Here is a 26,216-nt window from a genome sequence, read left to right on the forward strand (position 1 = left end):
TGCGTTGTGCTGCGACACAGAGAATATTCTCCCCTTCTATTATTATTATTTTTTTTGGGTAGGATTGACTTAACTCTTCTCAGATTCCCTGTCCGGCCAGGTTCGTAGGTTCCTCCCATAGGGGATCGGAAATGACGACCTCACCCCCTGCCTGAACACACTATCCGAATGGGGTGAGGTCGTCATTTTTGCCCTCCCTATGAGAGAAACCTACAAACCTGATCGGGCAGGAACCTGAGAAGAATAAAATTCAACTAGAGTAGGTCCTTCTCTGTGTAGTAAAAATAACATGACTTGTTTTTTGTGGTAACGAAAATAACATGACTTGATTCACGTGGAATTGCTATGGAAAACGTTGGGCCATTGCACAGAAGTCAGAAGTGCCAACTAAACTACACGAGGGGTCTAAAGTTTAAACAACTTTAAAAAGGCTTCCCGACAATCATTTCGCTCAAAAGAGACCTTCACTCCTCTTCAATTCCATCGGTGATCGGCCTCTCTATTGTCTCTTTTTCTTTTTCTTTATTGCGATTCAGCTTCGGAATTTCTACTGCAAGAACCCTATCTGTGAATTTGATTCTACAGAGTCGAAACCATGGCGAATAAGCAACTCAAGATGGAGGTCGGGAGCGATGGAGTCGCTGTCATCAGGATTTCTAATCCACCCGTTAATGCGTTAGCTCCAGCAAGTGAGTCTCACAGCCCTCTTTTCTGCTCTCCAATGCCGCATTGTTTTGGAATGGTTGTGCGATCTACTGTGTTTTCAATTACGCATTAGCTTTGGCTACTCTTACGGAATTGCTCCTGGTTCTTCTTGCCTTTTTGCGTTCAATTGTCAATCATTTTGGAAGATTTTTACGTCCTTCTTATTTCTGTATTTCAGTCTATATTTTTGAACGGTTTGCTAATACTTGGAAGTCTTTTTTTATTTTAAATGCAGTTCTCCTTGGTTTGATGGATATATATTCAGAAGCGATGAAAAGAGATGATGTTAAAGCTATTGTTATAATAGGTAAGCTTCAATCACCGTTGCTTTGATTGAATCGCCTCCAGTTAAGATTTTAGAATGATGTGTGTGTTTATGGTGAGTTTTTTACATGGTTTTTATCATTGATACTCCCTGTGACCCTATGGTAGAGTGACAGAGTGCGACTACAACCAAGTGGTTTTTTGTAGTAGTCCTGTCTGATCAATTTTGCGCCCTCAGAGAGAGAAAGAGAGGGATTTTTGGATCAAACTGAGCATACCTTGATGAAGAGAAGGCCTTTTGTTTACGGGACATCTGGCCTGGAATATGTGTTCAATTGCTTAATTTTGCTTATCTAATTTCTCCTTTTTCATGGTCTCATGGTATTTTGATAAATTCATATTTTTAGCCTTGTTTTTATTCCGTTTTAATTTGGGGCCTTCTTTTTTCAATTCCTTGTACGTGGACAAAAATTTCTGTCCACATAAGTTTCAATACTGCTACCTTGTACCAACAACATGACAGAAAACTTTCGTTATCTCTTCTTCCCTCTTCTTTTTTACTAACGAAATTTAAGGAAGCAAGATAATGGAGAAAAGTTCTATGCCAGTGGTGGGGCACATGGTAGCAAGACTATTTTTTTGGGGTCAGTTCAACATCATAAATAAGTGAACAAACATTGGTTATTTGAGTCTTTATTCATAGTTTAAGTAGACTCTGGAGCTGAATGAGCTTTGCAGCAATATGATCACCTGCATTGAGTCACCTTCAGTTAAGGAAACTTCCAAACCCTTATTAATCACCTTAACCTGGAAATAATGGAATCAGATCTTCCAATAAGACCTGTAAATACCAAGAAGATAAAACTCGTGATTGGTGAAGACACTTCTAATACTTAGCTGGACCAGGATTACCAAAGAACTGCCATCAACATTAAGCTTAGTGACATGGGGGGGGGGGGGAGAAGGGTGCAAACATGATGAATCTGAGTGGATGCTACATAAGAGGAGGCCACTAAATCCCTCAGAAAATAGTTGATTGAGATGCAGTCAAAGGTCTCCAATGTGGTGGCCTGTTTAGCATCCTGAACATAATAATCTCAATCACTTCATAACTAGATCCCCCAAATTGGTCCAAGTATGACAAAGAACAAAAGTCATCACATAAGCTTTCACTCTTTTCAAGAGTGATTGAATAACAAAACTCTATGATCTTTTATTTGCCATTAAGCTGAGAAATTCTGTTTACTTTTCTCATTGGAAGCCCATTCTATTTCTTAAGATCTTATATTACCAATTTGCCAAAAAAAAAAAAGAGAACTAATAGCTCAGTTGACTGAGGAAAATGTACCTCTTTTTAATCACTTTCTGGATATCACCATTGAAACCAGTGTTTCTTCTAAAAGTAATCACCCTTCCAATCCATTTCCTTAGGTTCTGCGTAATACATATAAATAGCTAGCTAATCACCATTAAATAACAAACAGTACCTCGTCTTGTGAAACTGAGTATTACACAACTTCCAAACACCATATTTGACAATACTTCCTCTTATACACTTATGCTTCTCATTTGAGTATTTATTACATTTCACCTATAGTGGGTCATGCTAGGATCACGTTTTCAGGCCTTAACATTTATTTGTACATCTGATTGTGGTTTATTCTTCTTCCAAAGGTGAAGGCGGGAGATTTTCTGGTGGTTTTGACATTAGTGTTTTCGAGGAAATCCACAAAGATGGTACAACTCATTTACTGTAATCTATGCAATTAAACGAGTAGTGACTTGAATGGGTTTTTGATGCCTAGAGATTTTGGAAAGTGATCAAATGTGTTGTTTGCTTTGGCAGGGGATATTTCACGGTTGCCTGATGTTACAGTGGATCTTTCGATCAATACAATTGAAGGTTGTTACCTGACTCACATTTTTGGGGTTTTCTAGTGGTGTTATGATGTTTATCTGACGAGGAATTCATTCACCTTTAATGGGAACTCCTAAAATGATCTAGAGATGTTTCTTCTAATGAATGGCTTTGTCTCCCTTGCTCTAACTTCAGACGCAAAAAAGCCTTCTGTTGCTGCTATTGAAGGGCTTGCACTTGGAGGTGGCTTAGAGTTGGCACTGGTTCGGATTTTTTGTTCTTTCCCCCCCCCCCCCCAATCCCCTACTAAATGACCAGCTCATTTCATTTTCTTTTATAATTATGGCTCTTAAGATGTTAATTTAGTTCAGCTGTCAATCCCTTCTGATTAACCATATACAGGGATGCCATGCACGTATTGCTGCTCCAAAAGTACTACTTGGCTTGCCAGAGTTAACGCTTGGAGTTATTCCTGGTTTTGGAGGTAGTGGATTCTTTCTTTTGTATGTTTACTTTTATTTTGAGGTTATGGTTGTGCTATTTCTAATGCATCATTGACTTAAGCAATTGCTGTTTACATTTAGGTACTCAACGTCTTCCAAGGCTTGTAGGGTTATCAAAGGCTGTTGAAATGATGCTGGTAAGTCTTCTCCCTGTCTTTATAATATAGGAAGGCCTTAGGGATATAGATGCTGAAAAGATCTACATGTGAGCTCCAAGCACCCACCCACCCAAAGAAAGAACCTTCAACTACTTTGAAGCTTTATGGTGTACTTCCGCTACTTCGGTCACATCAACAGTGAAGATAATGTTTAGCCCGACAAAGCGTCCTAACTGTGGATCGTTAATGTCTATATTGCCATTACTTGATCTAGCATCTTTTTATTCCTAGAGTGCATTGGGCATCAGAACTTCCATGAATTTGGCTTTGAAAGTGCACCTGAAAGTCTTTCAATGACTCGCTCGATTTCCTCTTTGAGAAGTTCTGATGACATGAGTCTCAGGTTTCCAGTATAACGTATCATGGTCCAAGTGCATTGGAGTTCTGATGACGTGAGTCTCAGGTTTCCAGTATAACGTATCATGGTCCAAGTGCATTGGAGCAAAATAAAAAAAAGAGATGATCCACATTTTCACTTGTCACCAAATGTAAAACATAGTTGAAGACTTGGGGAACCTCAACCCATGTTGGATTCTGATTGTCAGCCATGAAGGAGCTCTGCTTTTAAATATTTCTAGATAGCCAGATGCCACCATAAAAATGGGTTGAGGGGGGGGGGGGAGTTAAACCAACATTCGGGTGGGCATTAGGTCTTGATCATAATCTAATTAGGTCCCCACCCGAAAAAAAAGAGTTCCATTCGTGTGGATGTTGAATATATAGATTAAGTTTCAGTGTGGAACTGATCATATTGTGCTTATAATCCTTTACAGAAGTCCAAATCAATAACATCTGAAGAGGGGAACAAGCTAGGTCTTATTGATGCTGTCGTATCTTCCGAAGAGTTGCTAACTGCATCTCGACGCTGGGCTTTAGACATTGCTGAAAAGCGCAGACCCTGGGTATCTTCTCTTCGCAGGACTGATAGACTTGGTTCGCTATCTGAGGCACGTGAGGTGTTAAAAAGAGCTCGACAGGAGGCAAGGCAGACTGCTCCCCATATGCCCCAGCATCAAGCATGCCTTGATGTTATTGAGGAAGGCATTGTTTTTGGAGGATATTCTGGTATTTTGAAGGTATATCTGCTTTTTACGGGACCTATAAAATTTTGGTGTATTTGGAGTTTGCTTACATTAATAAGAATTATCTTAGTCCATTTGTCCCCAGTGATGAGTTTATCCAAAGTTGTAGTGTTTTAAATTCTGATAATCTTTTAAAACTCCTCCTTTTAGCCTGAGTAAGGTGAAGGGAACAAGGAATAAAATAGGGGGAGAGCTAGTGAAAAAGTGGAGGTAGAGAATGTAAATACACAGGAAAAAGCATGCCTGAGATCTAGAAAAGGGACAATTACTTGTTTGCCTCGTCTTTATTTCTAGGATGCTTGAATCATGTTTGAGTTGCTCTTGCTTCCAATACATGTTTAATCATTGACTAATCTGAATTATGGTGATTGCAGGAGTCAAAAGTATTCAAAGAGTTGGTGCTATCAAGCACTTCACAAGGTCTTGTTCATGCCTTCTTTTCCCAACGTGCAACATCTAAGGTGAACCTCTCAGTATACATGGACGTGTAATTTCTATTCTCTTTTCCCTCTCTGTGTTTTCTATTCTTGTTTTCCATTTTATTCTTAGTTGTGAAATTCCTGAGTTGTGAGGTTATATTTACATTCTCTTAGATTCTAGATCAAACAAGACTCGGAACTGATGTAATAGATGTGGTCTGGGTATGGATATGGTTGGATACTTGGATCCAACCTGTTGACATGCCTGATCATGAATAACTGGGCAACTATTTTTTATCCATGTTCAAGATAATAAGAAGTGTTTTCTTTTTCTTGTTTTTCAAAGAAATTGTATGCTTTTCTGTAACAATTGAAATTTGTATGTTTTGGTATCAGACTGCCCAATAGCAACCACAAACTCTCTGGTATGCCCATATAGTTATTTTCCAATGCTGGGATTCAATGTTAGTAATTGGAAATCAATGTTTCTGTTTGAACATTTCAGATTATAACCTACTGCATTGCTGTCATATTGGTAGATATACTTTAGAGATAATACAAGAATGATGAATTGAAGTGCTATTTTGGTAGCCACATTGATGAGTATCTGATAGGTTTGTCAGTGATGGATTTAGTTAAGTACCCTTGGTATAGCTGATCTTCTTTATTATCCATTCAATAGTTTTTGTGTTCAATGTTGGAATAGAATGGTACCATATACAACTACTTGAGATCCCATGGTCACAGCATATGGGGAATTGTGACCAAGGCATGGTGTATTAGTGTTGATTTAATACTTCAATCTGATGTGATAAAATGAATCAACTGATGCTGCTTTATTTGACAAAATGACTCAGCTGGTATGCCTTCTGAATGGATTTTTCTTGCTTGTACTTTGTGCAGGTACCTAATGTTACTAATGTTGGGCTCAAACCAAGGGCTATTAAGAAAGTTGCTGTTATTGGTGGAGGTCTGATGGGTTCTGGAATAGCGACAGCTTTTATCATTAGCAATACACCAGTCATTCTCAAGGAAATCAATGCAGAGTACCTGCAGAAGGGGATGAAAGTTATAGAAGGTTTCCCCCCCCCCCCCCTCTTTTTTCCTCACAGAAGCTCCTTACAATTAATGGTTTGTCCATTAAGTGAGCCCTAACTTCTTAGGAGAGGCATTGTCCGTACAGAACATGTAGAAACACCAAAGAGATCACATAGTCAATGTCATTTGCATAGTTGCTTGCATGTGATTAATAATTTCAAATATTATACTGCTGTTGAATTTTGTACTTTTAAGTTGAAACCATGACATTTGTTCCAGCAAATCTCCAAGGGCTGGTAGCAAAAAGAAAAATGACACGGGATAAGGCAGAGAAAGCTCTTTCGATTCTGAAGGGAGTACTGGATTACTCAGAATTTAAAAATGTGGATATGGTTATAGAGGTGGGCCATCTACTCATTCATGATCCTTCGTCCTGTTATCTCTTAATGATCCAACCACTAACTTTATGTTTAATAATTCAACTGAACCTCAAAATGGATGCTTTGGTTCTTTCCTCAAGATGGATAGATTCTCAGGATGTTTTATTCATCTTAAACAAATCTTGTTTATTGGTTAATTAAACGTGTTACAATATTTTTAAGATTTCAATGATCCTGGAATCTGTTTTGTATTTAGTGGGAGAAGTGCCATCCATTTTACAATATATTTGAGGTGGAGTCCCAAAGTAGATAACATATGGTATTAGCTGAGTTCCTGAGTGCATAGCTGCTACTCTTTTTTCTCTTGTTCTTAAAGCCTAATACATGATATTTTGAAAGACCTACATTATGCATGTGAAGTGCTTTTATTTTCTTTTGGTCTCTGGAATTGTTGGAAAGTTGTCTTATGAAGTTTGTTCTCATTCTGCAGGCTGTTATTGAAAGCATTCCTCTGAAACAATCGATATTTAGTGAAATTGAGAAGATCTGTCCTCCTCACTGTATTTTAGCCACAAATACTTCTACTATTGATCTCAACATAATTGGGGAAAAGACCAGTTCTCAAGATCGTATTATTGGGGCACATTTTTTCAGGTCATTTACTATTCTCTTCTCACCACCCCCCCCCCCCCCAAAAAAAAAAACAAAAAAAAACTGTAAGAATACATAGATGCATTAACGTGTTCACTTGTAGAGAGATGGCACATGATACTGATTTTACCTGGCTGTACTAGTGTACTGCTAATGTCAACATATTTATGATCAAAGGTTCCCAATTGAAGAAGTGATATTATCGTGAAGTAAACAGTGATTTATTGGTCGTACCCCATCAAAGGAAAATATACTTCATTCCGGGCCTCCAGCAAGCATTTAAGTAATTGAATATATCAGTCTGAGAGTTCAAATTTCACTTGATGAGGTGCTCATCTTTTTTTGCACAAATCGATGAAGCATTTAGTTGATTCTTTCTAGATACTCTCATATTGTTTCATCTTCCAAAGCAAATTTCAGCTGAAAGCGTGAAAATATTAAATACCGTAGGTGCTTTCATGTTTCTATATCACATATACCACCAAGTCTTTAAGTATCATTTCTTCTCTTATTTGGGGGTGTTTGCTCTTGAAACGAGCTGGGGATCTGGAGTTCTGATTGTTATTGAGCTGTGGGTGGTCAATTTTTTTAAGGGGCTCATTCGTTTTGTGAAGTGATTTGCTTTTGGTTTGGTATCAAGTGTATGTTGCTGCCAGAAGTGAGCCACAGCCTTGCAGAAATTTCTAGTAGCTCAGATGCCAGGAGGGTTTTTCATGCACTAATATATATGTTGATGCCCAACCTACAATTATTGCTGTCAAATTGGAGAATTCTAGTCACCTACCTTAGGCACAATCGAGAAGGGTGCTTATCATTGAATTGGTAAATGAGCAACCTAGGTGGAAGAGTAAAGTAACCTAAATGAAAACTACTTAATTAGTTGGGTGAGAAGCATGTTCTTTGTCTTCTATTGAATAGACACTCAGATACCAAGTTCCAACTTCATAAGCTACTTCAGGCTGTTTGCCCCTCAGAGACCACAGGTTTGCCTCTCGTGATTTCAGAAAGCAGAATGAATGAGGATGTTAGAAGTTCTTAACCATCCTCTTAGACATATACTTTGGTAGCTATAGTTATGCATCTTTGTGTTTGATGTGCTTATGCATATGTCATCCTTTGACATCTTCCTGGACAAATATTTGAATACATACAAGATAGCAGCATCATGGCATATATTTTGAATTTGGCATAGTTGTGCTCTTTAAGCTATATGCATGCCATGAAATGGTTTGCTTCTGGTGCACAAGAGCAAGGTGCAGTATGGGAAGAATACAATCTCAATATGCTGATTTCCATTGACTAATATATTAGGAATCTCATTATTGTCTCCTGGGGCCTCTCCTCTTCTGTATTGCAGCCGGCTCCCCCCCCCCCCCCCTTTTTTTCCTTCCTTTCCTTGCTGGCCCTAGGGCTTGTTTATTCTTTCTTTTTTCCTTGCAATATAATTTTTTAATCATCCAAAAAAAAGTATATTAGGAATCTCATTCTTCTCACTATGCAGATTTATTATTTAATTCAAATGCTTTTGTTCTTCAATTTTCATGTGCTTTAGTTCTAATTTGCTCTATGATTAACAGTCCTGCTCATGTTATGCCACTCTTGGAAATTGTTCGGACGGAGAAGACTTCTGCACAAGCAATCCTTGATCTGATGGCAGTTGGAAAGTTCATAAAGAAAGTTCCTGTGGTGGTAGGAAACTGCATCGGCTTTGCAGTTAACCGGACCTTCTTCCCATATTCTCAAGGAGCACATCTCTTGGCAAACTTGGGCGTGGATGTATTTAGAATTGACAGAGTAATCAGCAATTTTGGGATGCCAATGGGCCCTTTCCAGTAACATTCGTACTCTTTTAACACCATTCATTGCATGTTCATTGTAGATATACATGTTTGTACATGACACATCCATGGAATTTGGTATTCCAGCAAAAAACATGAGTTAAATAAGCATCGAAGTACAGGACATAGGGGCCGACATAACTTAGTGTGCTACAGTAAAGCAGCAGAGCTAAATGTATGATCTTAACTTGATCTGTGTTCTTTTTTCTTTGTTGCTTGGGCTCACATAGTCCAAAATTGACCACATATTTAAGTTAAGGGCCAAAAGCTCTTTATGCAATTCAAGTAATACCAGTGGCAAGAGCATTTCCTTGGTGCAAGGAAATTGCTGGTTGAGTAACACATACAGACAATTTGTAGCTCTTGTGGTTGGATACCACACATCAATTTCTTTAATCTGAATTTGTTCTGGTCCCGTACATTCATTTATATTCTTATTTGTATCGTACCTTGCATGTTCATGCATGTTGGAGTTCTGCTTGGATATATGCATGCATATCTATGTAGGTGGTTTTCCATATGGATGACAAGGTATCACTGCTGGTTGTGGTTATATAACAGGCTTCAAGATGTGGCTGGATATGGAGTCGCCTTGGCAGCTGGGAATGTACTTATAACTGCCTTCTCAGATCGTTCATTCAAATCTCCATTAGTTGAACTTCTGCTGAAAAATGGAAGAAATGGTACTGGGGGAGTTCCACCTAGTAGATAACCCTAGTATTACTCATTGCGCAGCCCATTTCATGCCTATATTATCTTATGAATTTTTTTTTTCTGTTGCAGGTAAAAACAATGGTAAAGGATATTACATATATGAAAAGGGAAGCAAGCCAAAGCCTGACCCTTCTGTGCTCCCAATTATTGAAGAGTCTAGAAGACTTTCTAACATTATGCCTGTTGGAAAGGTTCCTCACTTTTTCTCTTTATTGATAATTGTTGTTACCCACCAAAAAAGAAAGTTCATCATATTCTCTGTATTGATTGGCAAACATCTATTTGCATGAATTATTATACATAAGCTGTATCGCTTGCTGTCCAGCCTCATGTCATGTACTAACAAATATGTACATCTGATTGGTGACATTCTGACATACTTAACGGACAAATCTTTTGTAGCCTATATCCGTGAGTGACCAAGAAATCCTGGAGATGATACTCTTTCCAGTGGTAAATGAGGCTTGCCGTGTTATGGATGAAGGAGTAGTTATTCGAGCATCAGACCTTGATGTTGCATCTGTTCTCGGGATGGGTTTTCCTGCTTACCGGTGAGTGCTTTTGAGATATAAATATCAGTTTCCTGTTTAAGTGGATAGATGGAACCCCATCTTTTACCCAGATTGCTTCCTTCTCTTTCAAGCAAATGCCCAAAACGATTAATTCAATATTGAATTTGACACTGTAACATTCTTTTCTTCTCCATTGGAAGCTCCTCCTTCATTTTGTGAGGATATATAATTAGATAAAGATCTCAAGAAACAAGTTCTCATTTTTTGGAACATATGGCTTACAGTTTTTTCTTCTCCCAACTCTCTTTTATGGCAGTGGTGGTATTGTATTTTGGGCCGATTCAATTGGCTCCAAATATATATTCACAAGTCTCAAGAAATGGTCCGAAGTATATGGCAGCTTCTTCAAACCATCAAAGTTTCTGGAAGAAAGAGCAAGAAAGGGCATGACCCTGGTAACAATTCTTCCTCTAAATTCTTGTTCATGGATGAGCACAATTAAGGGTTGCGCCTTACCCACCAATACAACCATTGAAAAACAGAGGCTTGCACTTCTACATACATAATATTACACAAACATTACACTAATGGAGAATTTTTCCTGTAAAATAGGATTTTCCACTATTTGTTTTAATGGCCAGTACAAAAAATTCTTTGAAAAGAGGGGGAAAATTTAGGATGAAACAAACATAACTCAAAATTTTGAAATTTCCTTTTGGGAGAAAGAACGCTACCTGAGCGTGTGCAGTGCGCTGCCCTGCCCCTGCGCCCAGATACAGGGGCAGGCGAAATGAACGCCATGCTCCCAAGGAAACGTGGAATTTCCTAGGGGTGCGATAGTCATTTTGCCCACCCCTATGTCTGGGCGCAGGGGCAGCAAACTGCAGACACCCAGGTTGGGTTCTCTTTCCCTTTCTTTTACTGTTTGGTTATTTAGTTTATACTATAAATTGATTTTAGTTTTCGTATAGAAGGGTTTTTGAGTTCCGCAAAGAAACTCATATTCAGTTTCTTCGATATGAGTTTGAAAGTGTAATGGTTTTGGAGAATACTGTGCCAACACTTTTTCCTCTTTATTTCAGAGTGCACCGGCTGGGTCATCTCAAGCTTCAAAGTCACGCATGTAGATAACCCTTTATGACTTTACCTGTCTTGCCATTTTTTTTTCTTCCCTGCAAGCATTCCAACTAGTTGTAGGTAATAAATTGTGGTAGTCATTCTGTTGTTACACTTTGAGAAGCTAATGAGAATCCAGTTGCTCCAAATGTGTTTATTGTTCTGGCTCCTCTATTTTTTTGTACCTGTTATAACCAATTGCCGCTGTGTGTTTCAGTCTCTTCCCCCAATATGTTCAAATATAAGCTACTGATATTCAATCAGCAATGGTGCATGGTGAAGTTTGCCCATTTCTATGTTTTCTCCAAAGGCACACCAACGACCTACATAAAATGTTATTCCTATTTCTCCTGTTTAATGCCATCACAAATGATTTGCCCAATGCCAACATAAAGCTTCTTAGTATATGATTCTACACCAAGTATCATTGAGCTACAAAAAACCTACAAACCAACCACCACCACCACCCCCCCCCCCCCCCCGCTAAAAAAAAAATAGTGCAAGAGAAGTAATGGGACAATCTTAATTGAGGAACTTCAAAAATTTCAAACCTTGAATACTTCAAATTCAAATTTCTGAAACTAATGTGTAGAGATTTAACAGGAAATCTTGAACCTCTCTCACACACAAAATATGTGTCTTTGTTTTTTTTTTTGTGACAAATGGGACAATCTTAATTGAGGAACTTGTCGAACCAATCACTAGCTTCTTTCACCATCAGAGGTGTCATTTGATGGCCAATCCCTGGTTGTGCTATCATCTGGAATTAAAGGAAAGAGAACAGGTTAGCTAAACCCCGGGGGGGGGGGGGGGGGGAGGGGGGGAGGTGGAATGTGATAGTATAATGGAAATCAAGTATAAACAGTACAATGTAGAGAGAACAATAAGGTATATAGCCTTGACATTGGCTAACACATCAAATATGGAAGTTTCTTCCATGGAGTATTTTCAAGGGAAAATGATGTGTACGCTGTCGGTAGTGCATGCCCTCTCACAATCTGACACTCTCTTTACTAACACTCTCTCCCTTAACCATGTGGGTCCCCCTGTATACAAACCATAATGCACTCCCTCCTCTGCACCCATTAGCTTGGCCAGTGAGATGCCAATATACTCCAGCAGCGTGTCGATCCCTCCCCCTATTCTCAATCATGCAAAGATCAAATAATTATTTAGTTCCCGAAGACAAACTCCCATTAGATTAGGCAAAACTAAAAGAGCAGATGGTCTTTGCCATTGGACAAATCATGAATTTTAAGAAATTCCAATTGATGGTTTTCAACTGAAGTCTCCATATGAATGATTCCTTGCTCATATTTGGAATCTTTGAACACTGACACATTGGGTCTTGCAAGCACATGGAAATGGACCAACTGAATTTACAGTGAGTAGATCCCATACCTTGAAATTTTCAGAACAGCTAGCCTCTCTATAGACCTCATTTGCTCGTGATATTGGAATTTCCAAACCTTCAAGTGGGCAACGAGGATCTTCTGCACCTGTACTCAAATGATGCATTTAAGCACCCAGGTTGATTTTATGTTGTAATAAAATTCTATTTTGAATACTCAGAAGGAGAGCACCATTCTCAAAAGCAATAACATAAAGCCATCAACCAGGCAATGCTTTTTAAGGTGCTCATTGCCATTAATTTGGTTTAGATATGCCTCAAGAATACAGTGTGGTCTATGATTTGCCATCCCAAAATAATCATCAAAGAGTGATGGTATTACATATTCCGCACAGTGCAACTAAGTGAATTTGCATGCAAATATAACCATAGCAACTCCAAGGACGCCAATGAGAAGATTAAGTGGGTTAGCTACCCATTCCAGTTAGGCATGGGTCTTAAGGTAGATATATGGTAGGCTGCATTCACTTATGACCTTTGCTGGAAGTTCTTGAAATGTTTACGAGCCCACTGCCTAGGCTTCATTGGAAGTCCTTGAAGTGGCACTGTGCCAAGTTTGGTGCATGCATGGAGCTTGATGTTAAACATGGTCCACCCCATGAAAATAGGAAATGTTTTGATGAATAATGAGAGAAAGAGAGGTGCATGTGTGTGTGTGTGTGTGTGTGTGAGAGAGAGAGAGAGAGAGAGTTTCAGCCTGTCAAGTTCCAGTTTTCAGCGCTTGTTTGCTCTTAAAAACGTGACATACAGTTTCAATTTGAAAAAATTACTATGCAGAAAGTTTGAAATAAGTGTAAGATCTCCATCACTCCATTTTCATTCAACAAAACTTTAATGTTGTTTTCTTTAAGCTGTTGCTTTATTTATTCAAGGTCTGCAATCTCCTGCTCAAAACACAAAGGAGTAGGAAGAAGAAGAAGAAGCATCTGTCTGAGGGATCTGTTGCCAGAGTTGGGTTTTTGTTCAGGATACACCAAGGTTACACACAGGAGCCTTGACCAAGGTAGAGATAAAGGGATATGGAACAGGAGAAGATGTGTAAGAGATCCTTCCAACAACATATTATGTCCATCTATCCATCCATGATAAAACCTTCAGGATTAAATTCTTCAACCCTTTCTTAAACCATCCAAAATACTAAACCGGGTCAGGTATGCATTGTCATCCTAGGCTCATCCTACACTAGTGCCAATTCAAACCCTAACCAAGTTGGCTGAGGCAAGTCATCGTTCAACCAGCAAAACTGAACTGTTTCTATCCCTGTACTTCTCATCGATTGTTTTTCAAACTCGCATCCCATCTCCCCAAAAGGAGATTCTCACCTTGATCTCTGCCCTGCCCATGCTCTGTATTTATCTCCTCCATCAGATTCAAACCCAGTTTATTGTCAATCAGTTACTTCAAGACAGGTTGAATTCAAAAACCAGTACCAAACCCAATCTCTTGCATTCTCTATGCAACTAGACGATGTTCTGATCCATGTGTTCTTGTTCACAAAACTAAGACTACTATTTCGTCATTAGAAAGGAAAGGTAATGTAGATAAGTCACATAAAGGGTTTGTTTTACCGAAAATAAGCTTTGGGTTGGGTTATGTAGGTGTTGGGCTTTTGATCTTGACCAATTTAATGAGTCAAAAATATGGGTAGAAAGTAGGAAACGGGATTTGCTTCATTACTTTAGTTAGAGTCCTATTTTGATTTTGCTTTCTTTATTATTTCACTTTCTTAGTCAGTATATGTTACCTTATTAGTGAAGGATAGGGTTAGACCTTTCCTTTTTAGTATCCAAGATTCCAAGTCTATTTTTGAGTCCTCTATATAAGTTTGTAAGGGAGGCCAGCTGATGAAGATCCTAGCCTCCTCGAATTGAAGAAGCCACCCTAAGCCTAGGGTTTTAGTAGGAGCCTTAGCTTAGTTTATTTAGTTTTTATTTTGTGTTTTTAATTGAACCGGTTTAAATTGGTTGCATCCAATTGGTTCAATTGGTCTAATTTAAGTGAAGTGATCCTATTGGCTAAGAGGTTCTTATATCCTATTGGCTAGTAGGGAATCTTCTTTTATTTTAAGTAGTTTAAGCTGTTTTTAACTCATTAGGACTCTATTTTGAGTCTATTTCAGTTTCCTAGTCAGTTTAAGTTAGCTAATAGGTTAAGGATTGGGTTAGGCCATTCCTTTTTAGTGTCTAAGTCTAATTTTGAATCTTTTATATAAGGTTCTAAGGGGGTCATATGTTAAACACGAATTTTAATTAATGAAAAGCTTTTGTTTGCTGCCATAGCTGCTGCTTGCTCTTTGAGAGTGTTCCTTGTGGGTAATATCAAGGAGCCCTTGTGAGTCATATCAAGGGTTAGGGCTGGTGGACTCCGGCGACTCCTTGCATCTTGTAAATCGGGAGGTCCTTCTTCTTCTTTAATCAAGTTTCTCCAAGCTGCCATTGAAGAACCTGCAATTCAGTAAGTTATACTGTTTTAGTATTTCCCCTCCTTCTTCTAACCTTCCAACCTAATCCTAATCGATCCCCCTTCACCCAACAACCCTAATTCTCCATTAAACCTGCATTCCTACCTCCACTAGGACTCCCTCATAACTTTAGATCTGTCCATCAATTCCAAACCCTACTTCCAGCCTACATTCCCCACATCACTCCCCACACTAGACCTTAACCCTAGCCTTTAGTTGCCACCATAACCCCTCCATTCCTCCACTCCATTAAACCCAAAACTTGCAACTCAATTCTGTCCAAAATTGCAGAATTCCGTAACTCATCCAAACCCTAACTTCTTTATACCAAAATAACCCCCTAGACCTGCCCATTAATACCCTATAAACCCCTTTCCCAAAATCCACCCCTAAACCCTAGATCCTGAAACACTGCATCTTTAAGGCCTCTAACCCGAAACCCTAGATTTCCAACTTCATCCAAATCAATCCAAACCTACACCAATAGACTCATAAAAATCTGCACATCATTACCAAATAAAACCCTAGCTCGAAACCCTAACCCTAACCGTAATTTCTACCCTACTTAGCCTAAGCTGCCCACTTGGCCAGCCTTGTTAGGTGAACCTATTACCCTGGCTCCTAGTGGGATTACTCCTACCTAGGACTACATTACCAGCATTGTACACGAATTTAATTAATGAAATATTGGCCAGCATTGATGGGTGAGAATATGAGATGCCCAGGCTGAGATAGCCAACCCCACCTTTCCCCATCCCCTTCCATCGACTCTGGATTCTAAACCCTAGTTTCAGTCAAATCAAGTTCAAGAGTGCTACAAGCTTTTGGGATTTCTTTTCAACAGATTGTTACATTGATTTCTTGAAGATTATTACATCAAGATCATTGCTGCTTCAATAGGTTACAAATTTGTGGGTTTTTATTTATTACTTCAACCAAGAAAGTTGTTCCCTCATATCATTTGAGTTCCCATTGTTCTCTTGGTTCCCTCATATGATTTTAGTTCCCATTGTTCTCTTGGTTCCCTCATATGATTTCTTATTTATTGGAGGGTTTTATATTTGATCCTGCCTGGGATTAGGCCTATTCAGGTTCTAGTCTTACGATAAAAGATATGATAAAAGCTTCATTAAGCACCACTCAACAGGCATAAGCAGAAACAGAAAATCTGATTAATAACCATATGTCACTTTGTTTGCCTAAACATACGCATCAAAATTGTACAGGTCTTTCCACTAGTCTGGACAGCAGATGAACCAACATTGAAAATGCAGGAAAGTTTCCCAGTAGTCAGGTCAGTTTCCCAACTGAGTTGTCCCAGGCCATTTTGACAATCTTGGCAAACGTTTTGACTGAAATTTTACCTTAGCATTGACTGTTCAATAAGAAAAATCTTAAGCTCTTGCAAGGATATTCCTATATATTAGAGTATGCTAGCTAATTCTTGAATAACTCGATAGTTGATGGTTGAAATGAGACAATATACCATTTATAATCAGCAGAGGCCGCGGTGCAATAATTGGAACTGTGTGAGGTGAATCAAATTGGGAAGCTAGACCAGGAGCAATTCTATCCCAAACCTGCTCCAGAAAGGAACATCACAAGACAATAAAAATTAAAGGGAGCTTAAACTTGGTTGCTAAAGAATGAAAATCTAGATTAATATAGGAAAAACCACAAGATGAACAAACAGAGAAAGTAACAAAACATCATATCTGAAATCTCAACAAATTAAAGATATAAAAAAACCAGCAAATTCAAAAGCCAAAAATATAGGTATAACAAGTGAACTGGAGAAGCAAAATTCCTTTGTAGCATATTGAAGCACATATCAGAGGAAACACCAAAGAACCAAGGTGTGAGAAGAAATGATACAAACAACTAAAGCAAAACTATGACCTTTTCCACCACTTCTTTATCAATTGCCTCCTTGCCCAAATCGACCCGTGCTTCTGCAGCCAGAAAATTAAGTACAGATTTTTAATTAGATATATATAGCTTCAGCTAAATCATAGTGCATCGTACACATGGCTGGAGACCCTGTATTCATATGTATTTCCAATAAACTGGAAAGTATAGCAGCAATAAGCTGGCAAAATTTCCGCAGTTGTATATGCATTCATTGCACATGCAAACCAATCCTTTAGAGTCACAGCACTACACTTATTTCCAGTCACTGAGTAATTCTCACTGTTCAAGTTTCCTTTCACACAACACAATTACTAGTGTTAATTTACCCTCTCCATCTGTAAAGTTTGATCAGAATTTTGACAATGAATATTCCACCTTTTTCTTGACACCAAGTACCATTGGTTAAACTTCTTTGGACTGTTTTTGGTCAAAGTGAAGTGAAATAAAATTTCCACTAGTAAAGTAAACTAAAGCAACACGGAAATAAAATACAAAAGAAACTTTGCAACTGAATGTTTGGTTGGAAGTAAAGTTGATGTAAAGCGATATTAAATATATGTGGGGCCAAGACTCTTGCCTTGGTAACTGGTAAGCGTATTAAAAAGAGGATGGACCATAAAAAACATATGTAAGTTATGTGATGAAGTGCAAGAAGAGGCAGATCATTTTTTTTTGGGTTGCAGCTGTACTTTCTCAGTTGGAGGGAGGGTGTCTTATGATTATGAAGATCTGTTTGAGCTACCCTATTTTTTTTCTTGGGGGGGGGGGGGGGGGACTATCTGGTAGGATGGACATATTTGGAGACTGATACTGTTAATGGTTCTGAAGTTGGATATGGAAAGAAAGAAATAGCAGAACTTTTGCCGCAAAAGAAAAATGGCTGATCAAAGAGGTAAGCAGAGGAAAGAGACATGTATCAAGCTGGTGTTTGGTCGTTCCAGACTTTAGAGGATACTTTTTGTACACTGAATAAATGGATTGATTTGAAAATGAGTAGATAGATTTTTAGTAGGAATAGGTAATGTTTCTTTTGTAGAGAGTCCGGGGTGGGTAAATGCATTTAACAGCATACTGGGTGTGCAACTTAATAATTTTCATCAATGCAATTATCCTTCATATTTCCAAAAAGAAAACAGTGGGACCACAACATAGAAAAAGGTACAAGGCAAAAAAGAATGTGTAGTTTCCAAAGGTTTTTTTTTTTTTTTTAAAAAAAAAAGACGACTTTGGGCAAAATATTACCCAACTAGGACAAAAAATTGCATTGCTTCCAAATGAATAGAAAGCTGTTTCGATGTAGAATTTGTTGATTCTACTTTATTTGCCTATTTTCCTTCAATCACCTTTGTTCATTCTACTTTATCAAGAAAATATTATTTCACTTCACTTCAATTTACCTCAAACCAGACGGAGTCTTAGCAAGAGAGTCAGAAGTAATGTACCTGCAAAATTAGAGAAAAGGGCTAGGTTTTGGTTCTAGAATGATAAAAGGTAAGAGAGCCATGAAGGTGGAGAAAGGTAAAGAAAAAGCACTGCTGCATTACCATACTTAAACCTCTTTGGATTTTCAGGACTTTTCCTTTAGACACATCCTTCATTTGATGTGTTCTGGAACTCAGTCTCCCTCAGAATATGGGGGAACTCTTAGTGTGATTCAGTTTGACGGCAATACTATGCACAATTTGAGAGGAAAGGTATAATAGGATGTTTAGGGATGAGAGAAGATTGAGTAGGAGGGTTTTTGAGACCATTATGGTTCATGTAGCTCACTGGGCTTCACTGATCACAACTTTCATTCACCCCTTTTACAACAACATCATGAGGGAGTGGGGCCTGGAAGCATGATCACAGCCTCACAAGGGGAGTTTTCAGGTTGAGTCGCACCTACCTGTTCCTTCTCACATTAAACTTAATTTTGATGGAAGTAGTAGAGGAAAACCCAGGGCAGTAGGCATTGACGGAGTTTTTTTGACCATGACAGTAACATCTTTCCCCTCCCCTGGCAGCAGGCATTGACGGAGTCTTTTTGACCATGACAGTAACATCATTCCCCTCCCCTCTCCCCCCCCCCCCCCACTCCCTGCCTTTAATGATTGATGACCATGAGAGTAACATCTTAATAGTGTTTTCTGGCCTGATTGGCAAATCGGACCCATGATAAGCAGAGATTAAATATTTAATACAAAGGTTTTTCATCCATGTTTCACAAGCTTGGCCTCAATTGAGGAGAGTCATCAGACAGATGTCATGAACATATGCATCAAGACTCTCACATTTAGTTAAAACAGAACCCAAACAGTACAAAAAACATAAATAAATATAAGACATACCCAGTGCATGAGGCTCCCGCCAAAATCGCATCGAATTCAAAATTCAAAAACATAAAAAGAACCAGAACCCACATCCAGTAAGAACTTTAGAAAAAATACTCCTTATAGAAACAAAATAAAATCCCAACAGCAGCTAATATCCCTAAACAAACTCAACCAATAAGAAAGCCAAAAAGACTCCTTCAGGGTTTGGAATTACTTTTAGCCCGCACATGCAACCAAGCTCATAAGTGGACCCAACTATAAATAATAATTATCATAATTGTTAATGTCTCAATGCCATATTTTATGTCTGGAGGGAGCCTGGAGTTAATCAACCAGAACCTCTGGTCATACCAAACCTTCCTCTCATGGACCCTAATTTCATGCTGTTGCCCATTGAAAAACCTAATTCCCTCCCTTGAATACCTACAGACAGAAAAATAAACCCACTTCTTTCAATTGACCATCATTTTTAAACCTGTTGTCTCATTTGAATTTCATCTTTCTAGTTCTCCAGCCACCCCTTAAATCCTATCTCTATTTTCTCACAACCCTAAGCCTCTAGCCCTAGAAACTATTTCCATTTAAATTCCACACCAGAGAACTTCATACATCTAGTCATGAATCTGTGTAAAAGAAAAATCTAAAGGTAGAATATGATAATGCAGTTAAGAATGATAGAGAGTGAGTGCATATTGATTTGGTCAACCCAAACAAGCAAACCAGGTAAAATGACCTTTTCTCTGAGTTGTCTGTTAGCTCACCTTCAAAGACAGACTTTATACTGTCAACTCGTGCCTGCCATTTATCATTGTCTATGGCCCATCGAAAACCCTGCAAGAATTTTACAGACAGTACCGAATTCTGTCAGATACACTTTCCAAGCAATATACTAAAATCTTCCGTTGCACTCAATGAAAGAAACTAATAACATTTAATTCAACATACCTGAACACCTATTATTGGGACAACCACAGCATAACGAGTGTCCACAGATGCGGCGAACCATGCATGCATTCCTACATCAATAAACTATGTTTTCATACCATCCCAATTATGAAACTTCTAAATTTTATTCCACATAACTTGCATACCCAACCTCCAAGTGATTCACCAGTAATTCCTATTCTAGAAGGGTCAATATCCTCCCTCTCTGAAAGATAATCTGCCAGTTTTATCAAGTCCCACACCTGCCACAAATAGTACTTTGATTGGCCAACTTCTTGTGAACCATACCAATTGGCCACCAACAAAAAATAAGTCAAGTAGTAAAATGTGACCTCAATTAAAGATCAAAATTAAAAAGTGAAAATTGTATGGACTAGAAAGGAATTTCCAATTGAAATAAAAGCAATAATGCTACCAAAAGAACTATAGTGATGAAAAAACCTAAATGAACAAAGGGCAAAGGAGCTACCGTATCAAATATGAAAGGCATTGTAACACCTTTTTTCCATGATAATACAAGAGCCTGCAATTGAATCAAAACCAGATAAGGAAACCAACTTATAAATATTATTTTAAAAAAAACCTTACAACAAAAGAGAATTAAGATGGCATACTCAACCTTGAATTGGTCAATACCCCCATTGGAGAAAGCATTTGCACTAATAGATGTTTAAGTATAAGCTTACCAATATAAGTTTTAGTATAACCTCATATGATTGAGGAAAACACTGTGTCAAAAAGGAATCACACTTGATCAATTAGTTATTTTATGGAACCCTACCTTGAGCTCGCATCTGAGTTCCATAACAATTGACCACCAAGCATTTAAAGGGAAGGAGGGGGTAAAAACAACTTGTACAATTACTGTCGTTATGCAAACATATATATATATATTCTTAAACAACTAGGACATATTTTTGGAGGATAACTACATACATCTTGATATGTACTTATATTGCTGGCACGTTCACCATGGTAGCGAGAATCAATGGCGACAGCTATGTATCCCCGTGAAGCATATGCCTAAGAAAAGAAGAAAACCAAGAAGATAGGAAAACCTAGCTGTTTCAAAGTTGGTTAGCCACTGAAAACTAAAAGGTAGGAAACCCATATACCTCAAGCAATGGCCGTAACCATTCCTTGCTTCTGTGTGTACTATGCAAAAATACAATAGCTGGCTTTCTTTGATTCTTGCATTCTTTCATGCTCAAGATCAGCACAGGTAAGCGCCCTTGCTCACTGGCCTATTGATAAAGATGAACAAAACTAGATCCAGTAAGCATTACAGAAACTTAAAATCAGCACATCTGCAGGTATCCATATATATATACACAACATCCAGACCAAGCTTTATAATAAATTTGATAACTAATTTAGGAGACGATTTCCTGTAATTAAATTGAAGTTACGCATTCAACTTACTTTGCTAAACTCAGAGTTTCACGTCCAAATTTTCAGTTTTGTGTACCAAGTTCAGTACACATACCTGGAAGATGACTTAAGCACCTTTGTTCATATTCTACAGGTGTTACACATTTAGGAATCAAGAATTATTTCTACAGAAATCACTCCATGCTTTATCATAATGAAAGTTACCTCAGTAATCAAATAAAGGTTTTCTTCTCTCAGTAGATCCTTGAAATTCTCAATGTTCTCTTTTGGGCAAGATTCCATGGCCTGAAAAAACACTCAGAGAAAGCAAAGTAAAATTGTAGAGTTTAAGGGGAAAAAAAACAAATTGGAACTGATAAAAATATGATCTATGGTCTTAAAGCATTTAAACCTCACTGAACAGAGGACGGGGAGAAGATCCTTGATACATAGGATCCACAACAGGCTTTGCAAGCTCCACAGAAAGCGGAACTGAAAATAATTTCATAGAAGAAATAAATCAACCCCAAAAAGAAAACTCATCATTGGTTCCAAATCAGTAAGTGAAACAGGAGGTAACTACTTCATCCAAATAAAAGTGTACCCTATCCAAATTTTTTTTCCCTGGGTGGTGGTGGTGGAGGGTAACAACAGAAAGACTAAACTAAAAGTATTACAGTAAACCTGAAAATGCATGCATTTTAATGTAAAGAAATTAAGAGCTTAGGCAAGCATCCAACTTCCATAGAATGTCCCTATATTAACCTCTTAAGAAGACACACCTCACACTCTACTGAAATCTAGTAAATTGTTTCATTCTCTTTAACTTCACACAAGGATTGTTAGGATTCTCTTTCCCCTGAGCCCACAAAAGTTAGTTTCTTCTACAACAGCAGAAAACAAACAGAAAGTGAGAAGTAGTGCGGATGAATCAGGGTAAGTACTGGTCGAGTTATTCTTCCTTAATGATGTCATGCTCCAATGGTACTTGCAAAAGCCAACACTAGATAACTGCTCTACCTAGACAGTCTATCTGCAGTGGAGACTCTCTCTCTCTCTCTCTCTCTCCAAAGATGGTTGACAAGAGAAGTTTTCAACACCATTTAGGGTTGGAAGTCGGAAAAACCACAAATTCATCTTATCATACTTCACCCATGCTTCAAATGAATCCCAGTCGATTCTTCTGCCCAACTCTGTTCCTCTGGTTCTAAACATACTTTCTCAGACATTGGAATCCATGCTGTATCCATGGGAAACTGTTATACTAGGCATATACTGTAAGACAAAGCAGATATACAGAAATAGAGAAATACCTGTTATCGCACACCAGTTGCAGAGTGAAACGAACCAGAAAGGAAGAAGCACGGACAATCGAGTTGAGTCGTATCTGAAAGATACTTTCCTTAAGGATTTAGATGCCCCCTCTTCTGCAACGGGGTTGACCTTGCACCTTACCCTCCAAGATAAATACAACTCCTAAACGTATAGGTTGCAGAACCTAATACAAGTACCAAGGATACCAAACGGCTATACAACCTTCTTATTACTTAAACGAAAATACAGTATCTGTCTCTGGAACGGACTGTTGCAGGGACAATACGTTTCTGTTGTCTATATCAAATGCAGGCATGACATGGTGTATATATATAATACTGGAGTACCCTTTCATGAAGGGATACATCCGTATGAATACAGGTGATATACGTACAGGGGTGTAACCCTTACATGGGAGGTGTGACCGAATGTATACCTCCACGTACAGGGAGGGGGTGTAACTATTCATATATATGTACGAATAGACAAGTGTGGTTCAACCGTATAGATGAACCACGGGTGAACCAAATCGAGTTTTAAACAAAACATTAAAACTCCTATAAGGTTTTGTCCACACCCACACCCCGACCCCGACCTCGGCCACGGCCATGGCCACGGCCCGGCTCGGCTCGTGGCGCGATTCAAAAGCACCCCAAGGACCCCCCACACACTAGAGAGTAGGGTGTCTTCCTCTCCAAAAGGCTCACACCTTAAGGAAACAATCCTATATATATATCCCTCAAGTAACTCTCCCACAACCAATGTGGGACTATTCTTGAGCTCAATTCTAGCCTCTTGCACACAAGAGAGTACAACCAATTTCAAACAAAATAGAGGAGGGAATGAAACAAAACACAATTTTGAAACTTTGACACACACTTGAAAAAGTGCTTTTTGAAACAAGTGCTTTGACCCAAAGTGCTTCTATAAAATAATAATACAACAGAAACTACAAAGTCTTCTAATTATTCCACTGGCAAGTGGCAACCACCACCTCTTAAGCTGTAATCGATTACTGCACTCACTTCTCTGACTCTACCCAAAATAAAACACCAGTAATCAACCTTCAATGCCAAGCTTTATTTCCTAACCGGTATTGTTTCTACTTAGCAACATTCTAACAAGGCGTAAAAAACACGCAGGTCGTGAAACATTTTCAGTATTCGTAACTTATATTTTCTTTGATTACTTCAACAAGGAGTTTGTAAGTCCCCAATCAGATCCTTCATTTCCATCCTTCAATAAATAATATAATGCGCATCTACAGGATTCAAACACGAGTAAGATCAAATCTACTCTAAGGTCGAGTGAGTGAAAGAGACAAGGAAACTCAATGTTCAACGAACTAAAATGAAACCGAGCTACACATTCAAATTACCGAGACCAGCGAAGACTTAAGAGAGAGAGAGAGAGAGTTATGAACACAAGCAAACCTACATTTCAGATAACAGTGAATGAAAAGATTTGTTAGGATTTCAACACAATCAAACCTACTTTTCAGATAACAGTGCATGAAAAGATTTGTTAGGGTTTCAATCGACGCTTACCTTCATTGGATCGTCTACTACGCAAGACTTTCATGAACTCAGCTCGAAGTTTCGGAGCGTCGACGAAGGTTTCCATTTTTGAACAGTTGCAGTGGAGCTTGCAGTGGTTGACTCGAGAACGATACCGGTACTTATGAGGAGACCTTTTTGACATGACTGGTCCGGCAGACACGTGGCGTTGTGGTGCAATCCGTACTCGCAAAAAGTGCAGCTCGTAGACCGTGGCTTCCTCGAAGGTGCGAACCGCAAGGTCCGCAACATCCAAAGGCGCAAAGTTTCTTACTCTCGCCATTAATGTCACCAATGTCAAATTGCTCATTCTGTCATTTCTTTGCTTTCTCAATTTCTGAGCGCTCCATTCCTCATTCCTATTAGTAGGGTATCGTCCTCCCTGATGGAGTCGGTGACATTTGCATATCATGGTCTTTCATCAATCTTTAGATAATGGATGCGATTGACATATGGTGGTTGGCGTCTTGACTCGATTGAGAATGGATGTATTCTTATTTTAGATTCCATATCAACCATGGATGTTAAAGTTGCTAGTGTATCGCGTGAATCGATTGTTCTCTCTTGGTAAATAAGAGAAGAAGATCTTTTCGATCTCCAAAGACAATGTTTCAACATGTTCTTAATATCCTTAGTTTTCCACTTTTCTTGCATTTGACATACAATCATACAATCAAGGAAGAGTTTCCATAGACTTCTAGTCTCTTGAGATCTATTGATAAAGCGGCCTTAAATCCTATGACACAAATCTCGTGTTCGGTCACGTTGTTAGTGCATTCAAAGTTTAGCTTAAATGCCCAGGGCATATGGGTCCTGTCAGAAGTGATCATTAATAGTATGTCGGTTCCACAACCCTTATGATTGACTGCTCCATCGAATAGTAATTGTCAGACCGTGTTGGTATCTTCTAGTTCCAATTGTGCAATGTCTTCGTCCGAAAATACGTTTTTCAACTGTCTACTTTTTAAGGGTTGGATATGCCAATAAGTGATCGACGATTGTTCATCCTTTGATTGATTTTGTGTCATATGTTTAACATCAAACTCTAATAATAAGAGCAATCATCGTGCTAATCTCCCAGTCAAGACAGGTTTCTCAAATATGTATTTGATTGGATTCATCATCGAGATCAAAAGCACTAGGTGAGTTTCCCATATTTTATTTTATTATTGCCTTTTTCTTTTTATGCATTGTTCTTCTTTCTTTGTAGACATGGAGCTAGGTTCTTCGGTTTCATGTCCCTCTTTAGGGGGCCAATGAGAACCCTGGTCCCATCTTTCCCCGAGCACATAGATGGGTGTAAGGATCGTCATCGAAGAGTGGCGCCCACGGGTCCCTGGGCTCGATGCGTTCTTTATTGGACATACTGAAACCTGACAATGTATGTATTCTTGATAAACTACAATGCCTATGTTCATTTGATTTCTTTTTAATTATTTCTTCAATTCTACAAGTCACCTACCAGCCGTACTCGATGGAGGATTTTCCCGAGCCTGATTGGTTTGCCAGGGCTTTGGCACTCTGCTCGAGGCAGATCCTCTTTCAGGGGTCTAGAGGATGCGCTTTCTGTCTGGGGGAGCGTGTAAGCCCTTAGTGGTCTCAGATGCGGGCCGTTCCTTGTCTGCCTCCACCTCTGATGCACACTCCTAATCATCTACGTCTGGAAGAGATCCTTCACTGGAAAGAAGGTGCGG

General features: G+C 38.7%; 2 protein-coding genes and 1 long non-coding RNA gene across 4 annotated transcripts in view; 2 read left to right on the top strand and 1 right to left on the bottom strand.

The window, feature by feature from the left end:
• The first annotated feature begins 496 nt into the window (after positions 1 to 496).
• LOC122656041 (peroxisomal fatty acid beta-oxidation multifunctional protein AIM1-like) lies at positions 497 to 14,977 on the top strand. 2 transcript variants are annotated; one of them, XM_043850470.1, is made up of 18 exons: positions 497 to 689; positions 941 to 1,012; positions 2,644 to 2,706; positions 2,816 to 2,872; positions 3,023 to 3,090; positions 3,230 to 3,311; positions 3,412 to 3,467; positions 4,262 to 4,564; positions 4,945 to 5,031; positions 5,893 to 6,067; positions 6,307 to 6,428; positions 6,898 to 7,061; positions 8,636 to 8,890; positions 9,458 to 9,579; positions 9,680 to 9,801; positions 10,013 to 10,161; positions 10,439 to 10,577; positions 14,948 to 14,977. In XM_043850470.1, the coding sequence occupies exons 1-18, from the start codon at positions 596 to 598 to the stop codon at positions 14,963 to 14,965; spliced, it is 2,148 nt and encodes a 715-aa protein (XP_043706405.1). In that variant the 5' UTR covers positions 497 to 595; the 3' UTR covers positions 14,966 to 14,977. The 2 variants fall into 2 exon arrangements, with proteins under 2 accessions (XP_043706405.1, XP_043706404.1); XM_043850469.1 differs by lacking the exon at positions 14,948 to 14,977 and adding an exon at positions 11,205 to 11,382.
• Positions 11,883 to 24,682, bottom strand: LOC122656042 (putative hydrolase YtaP). Its single transcript, XM_043850471.1, has 13 exons — positions 24,514 to 24,682; positions 22,065 to 22,144; positions 21,878 to 21,958; positions 21,397 to 21,525; positions 21,218 to 21,304; positions 20,751 to 20,804; positions 20,433 to 20,523; positions 20,282 to 20,352; positions 20,098 to 20,167; positions 17,010 to 17,062; positions 16,597 to 16,690; positions 12,640 to 12,737; positions 11,883 to 11,998 (listed from the first exon to the last, which is right to left on the bottom strand). Exons 1-13 carry the CDS (start codon positions 24,665 to 24,667, stop codon positions 11,912 to 11,914), a joined length of 1,149 nt encoding a protein of 382 aa, XP_043706406.1. The 5' UTR covers positions 24,668 to 24,682; the 3' UTR covers positions 11,883 to 11,911.
• The window catches only part of LOC122656044, an 86,130-nt gene continuing 76,138 nt past the window's right edge, over positions 16,225 to 26,216 (top strand). The window contains exon 1 of the long non-coding RNA XR_006332033.1: positions 16,225 to 16,396. This is a non-coding gene — a long non-coding RNA (uncharacterized LOC122656044). The remainder of the gene's footprint in view (positions 16,397 to 26,216) is intronic.

This window comes from Telopea speciosissima, chromosome 3, assembly GCF_018873765.1.
Source record: "Telopea speciosissima isolate NSW1024214 ecotype Mountain lineage chromosome 3, Tspe_v1, whole genome shotgun sequence".
In the NCBI taxonomy this organism is placed as follows: Eukaryota; Viridiplantae; Streptophyta; class Magnoliopsida; order Proteales; family Proteaceae; genus Telopea; species Telopea speciosissima.

What these genes read in the sequence shown, in the direction of transcription:
- LOC122656042 (XM_043850471.1), bottom strand. Translation starts at nt 24,667, where the DNA reads ATGTCAAAAAGGTCTCCTCATAAGTACCGGTATCGTTCTCGAGTCAAC. An exon ending in CCCGTCCTCTGTTCAGTGAG is followed by an intron (nt 21,959 to 22,064) that starts GTTTAAATGCTT and finishes GTGTTTTTTCAG; the next exon opens with GCCATGGAATCTTGCCCAAA. An exon ending in TCCCAATAATAGGTGTTCAG is followed by an intron (nt 20,168 to 20,281) that starts GTATGTTGAATT and finishes AAATTCTTGCAG; the next exon opens with GGTTTTCGATGGGCCATAGA.
- LOC122656041 (XM_043850469.1), top strand. Translation starts at nt 596, where the DNA reads ATGGCGAATAAGCAACTCAAGATGGAGGTCGGGAGCGATGGAGTCGCT. An exon ending in TAAAGCTATTGTTATAATAG is followed by an intron (nt 1,013 to 2,643) that starts GTAAGCTTCAAT and finishes CTTCTTCCAAAG; the next exon opens with GTGAAGGCGGGAGATTTTCT. An exon ending in ATTGGGGCACATTTTTTCAG is followed by an intron (nt 7,062 to 8,635) that starts GTCATTTACTAT and finishes TATGATTAACAG; the next exon opens with TCCTGCTCATGTTATGCCAC.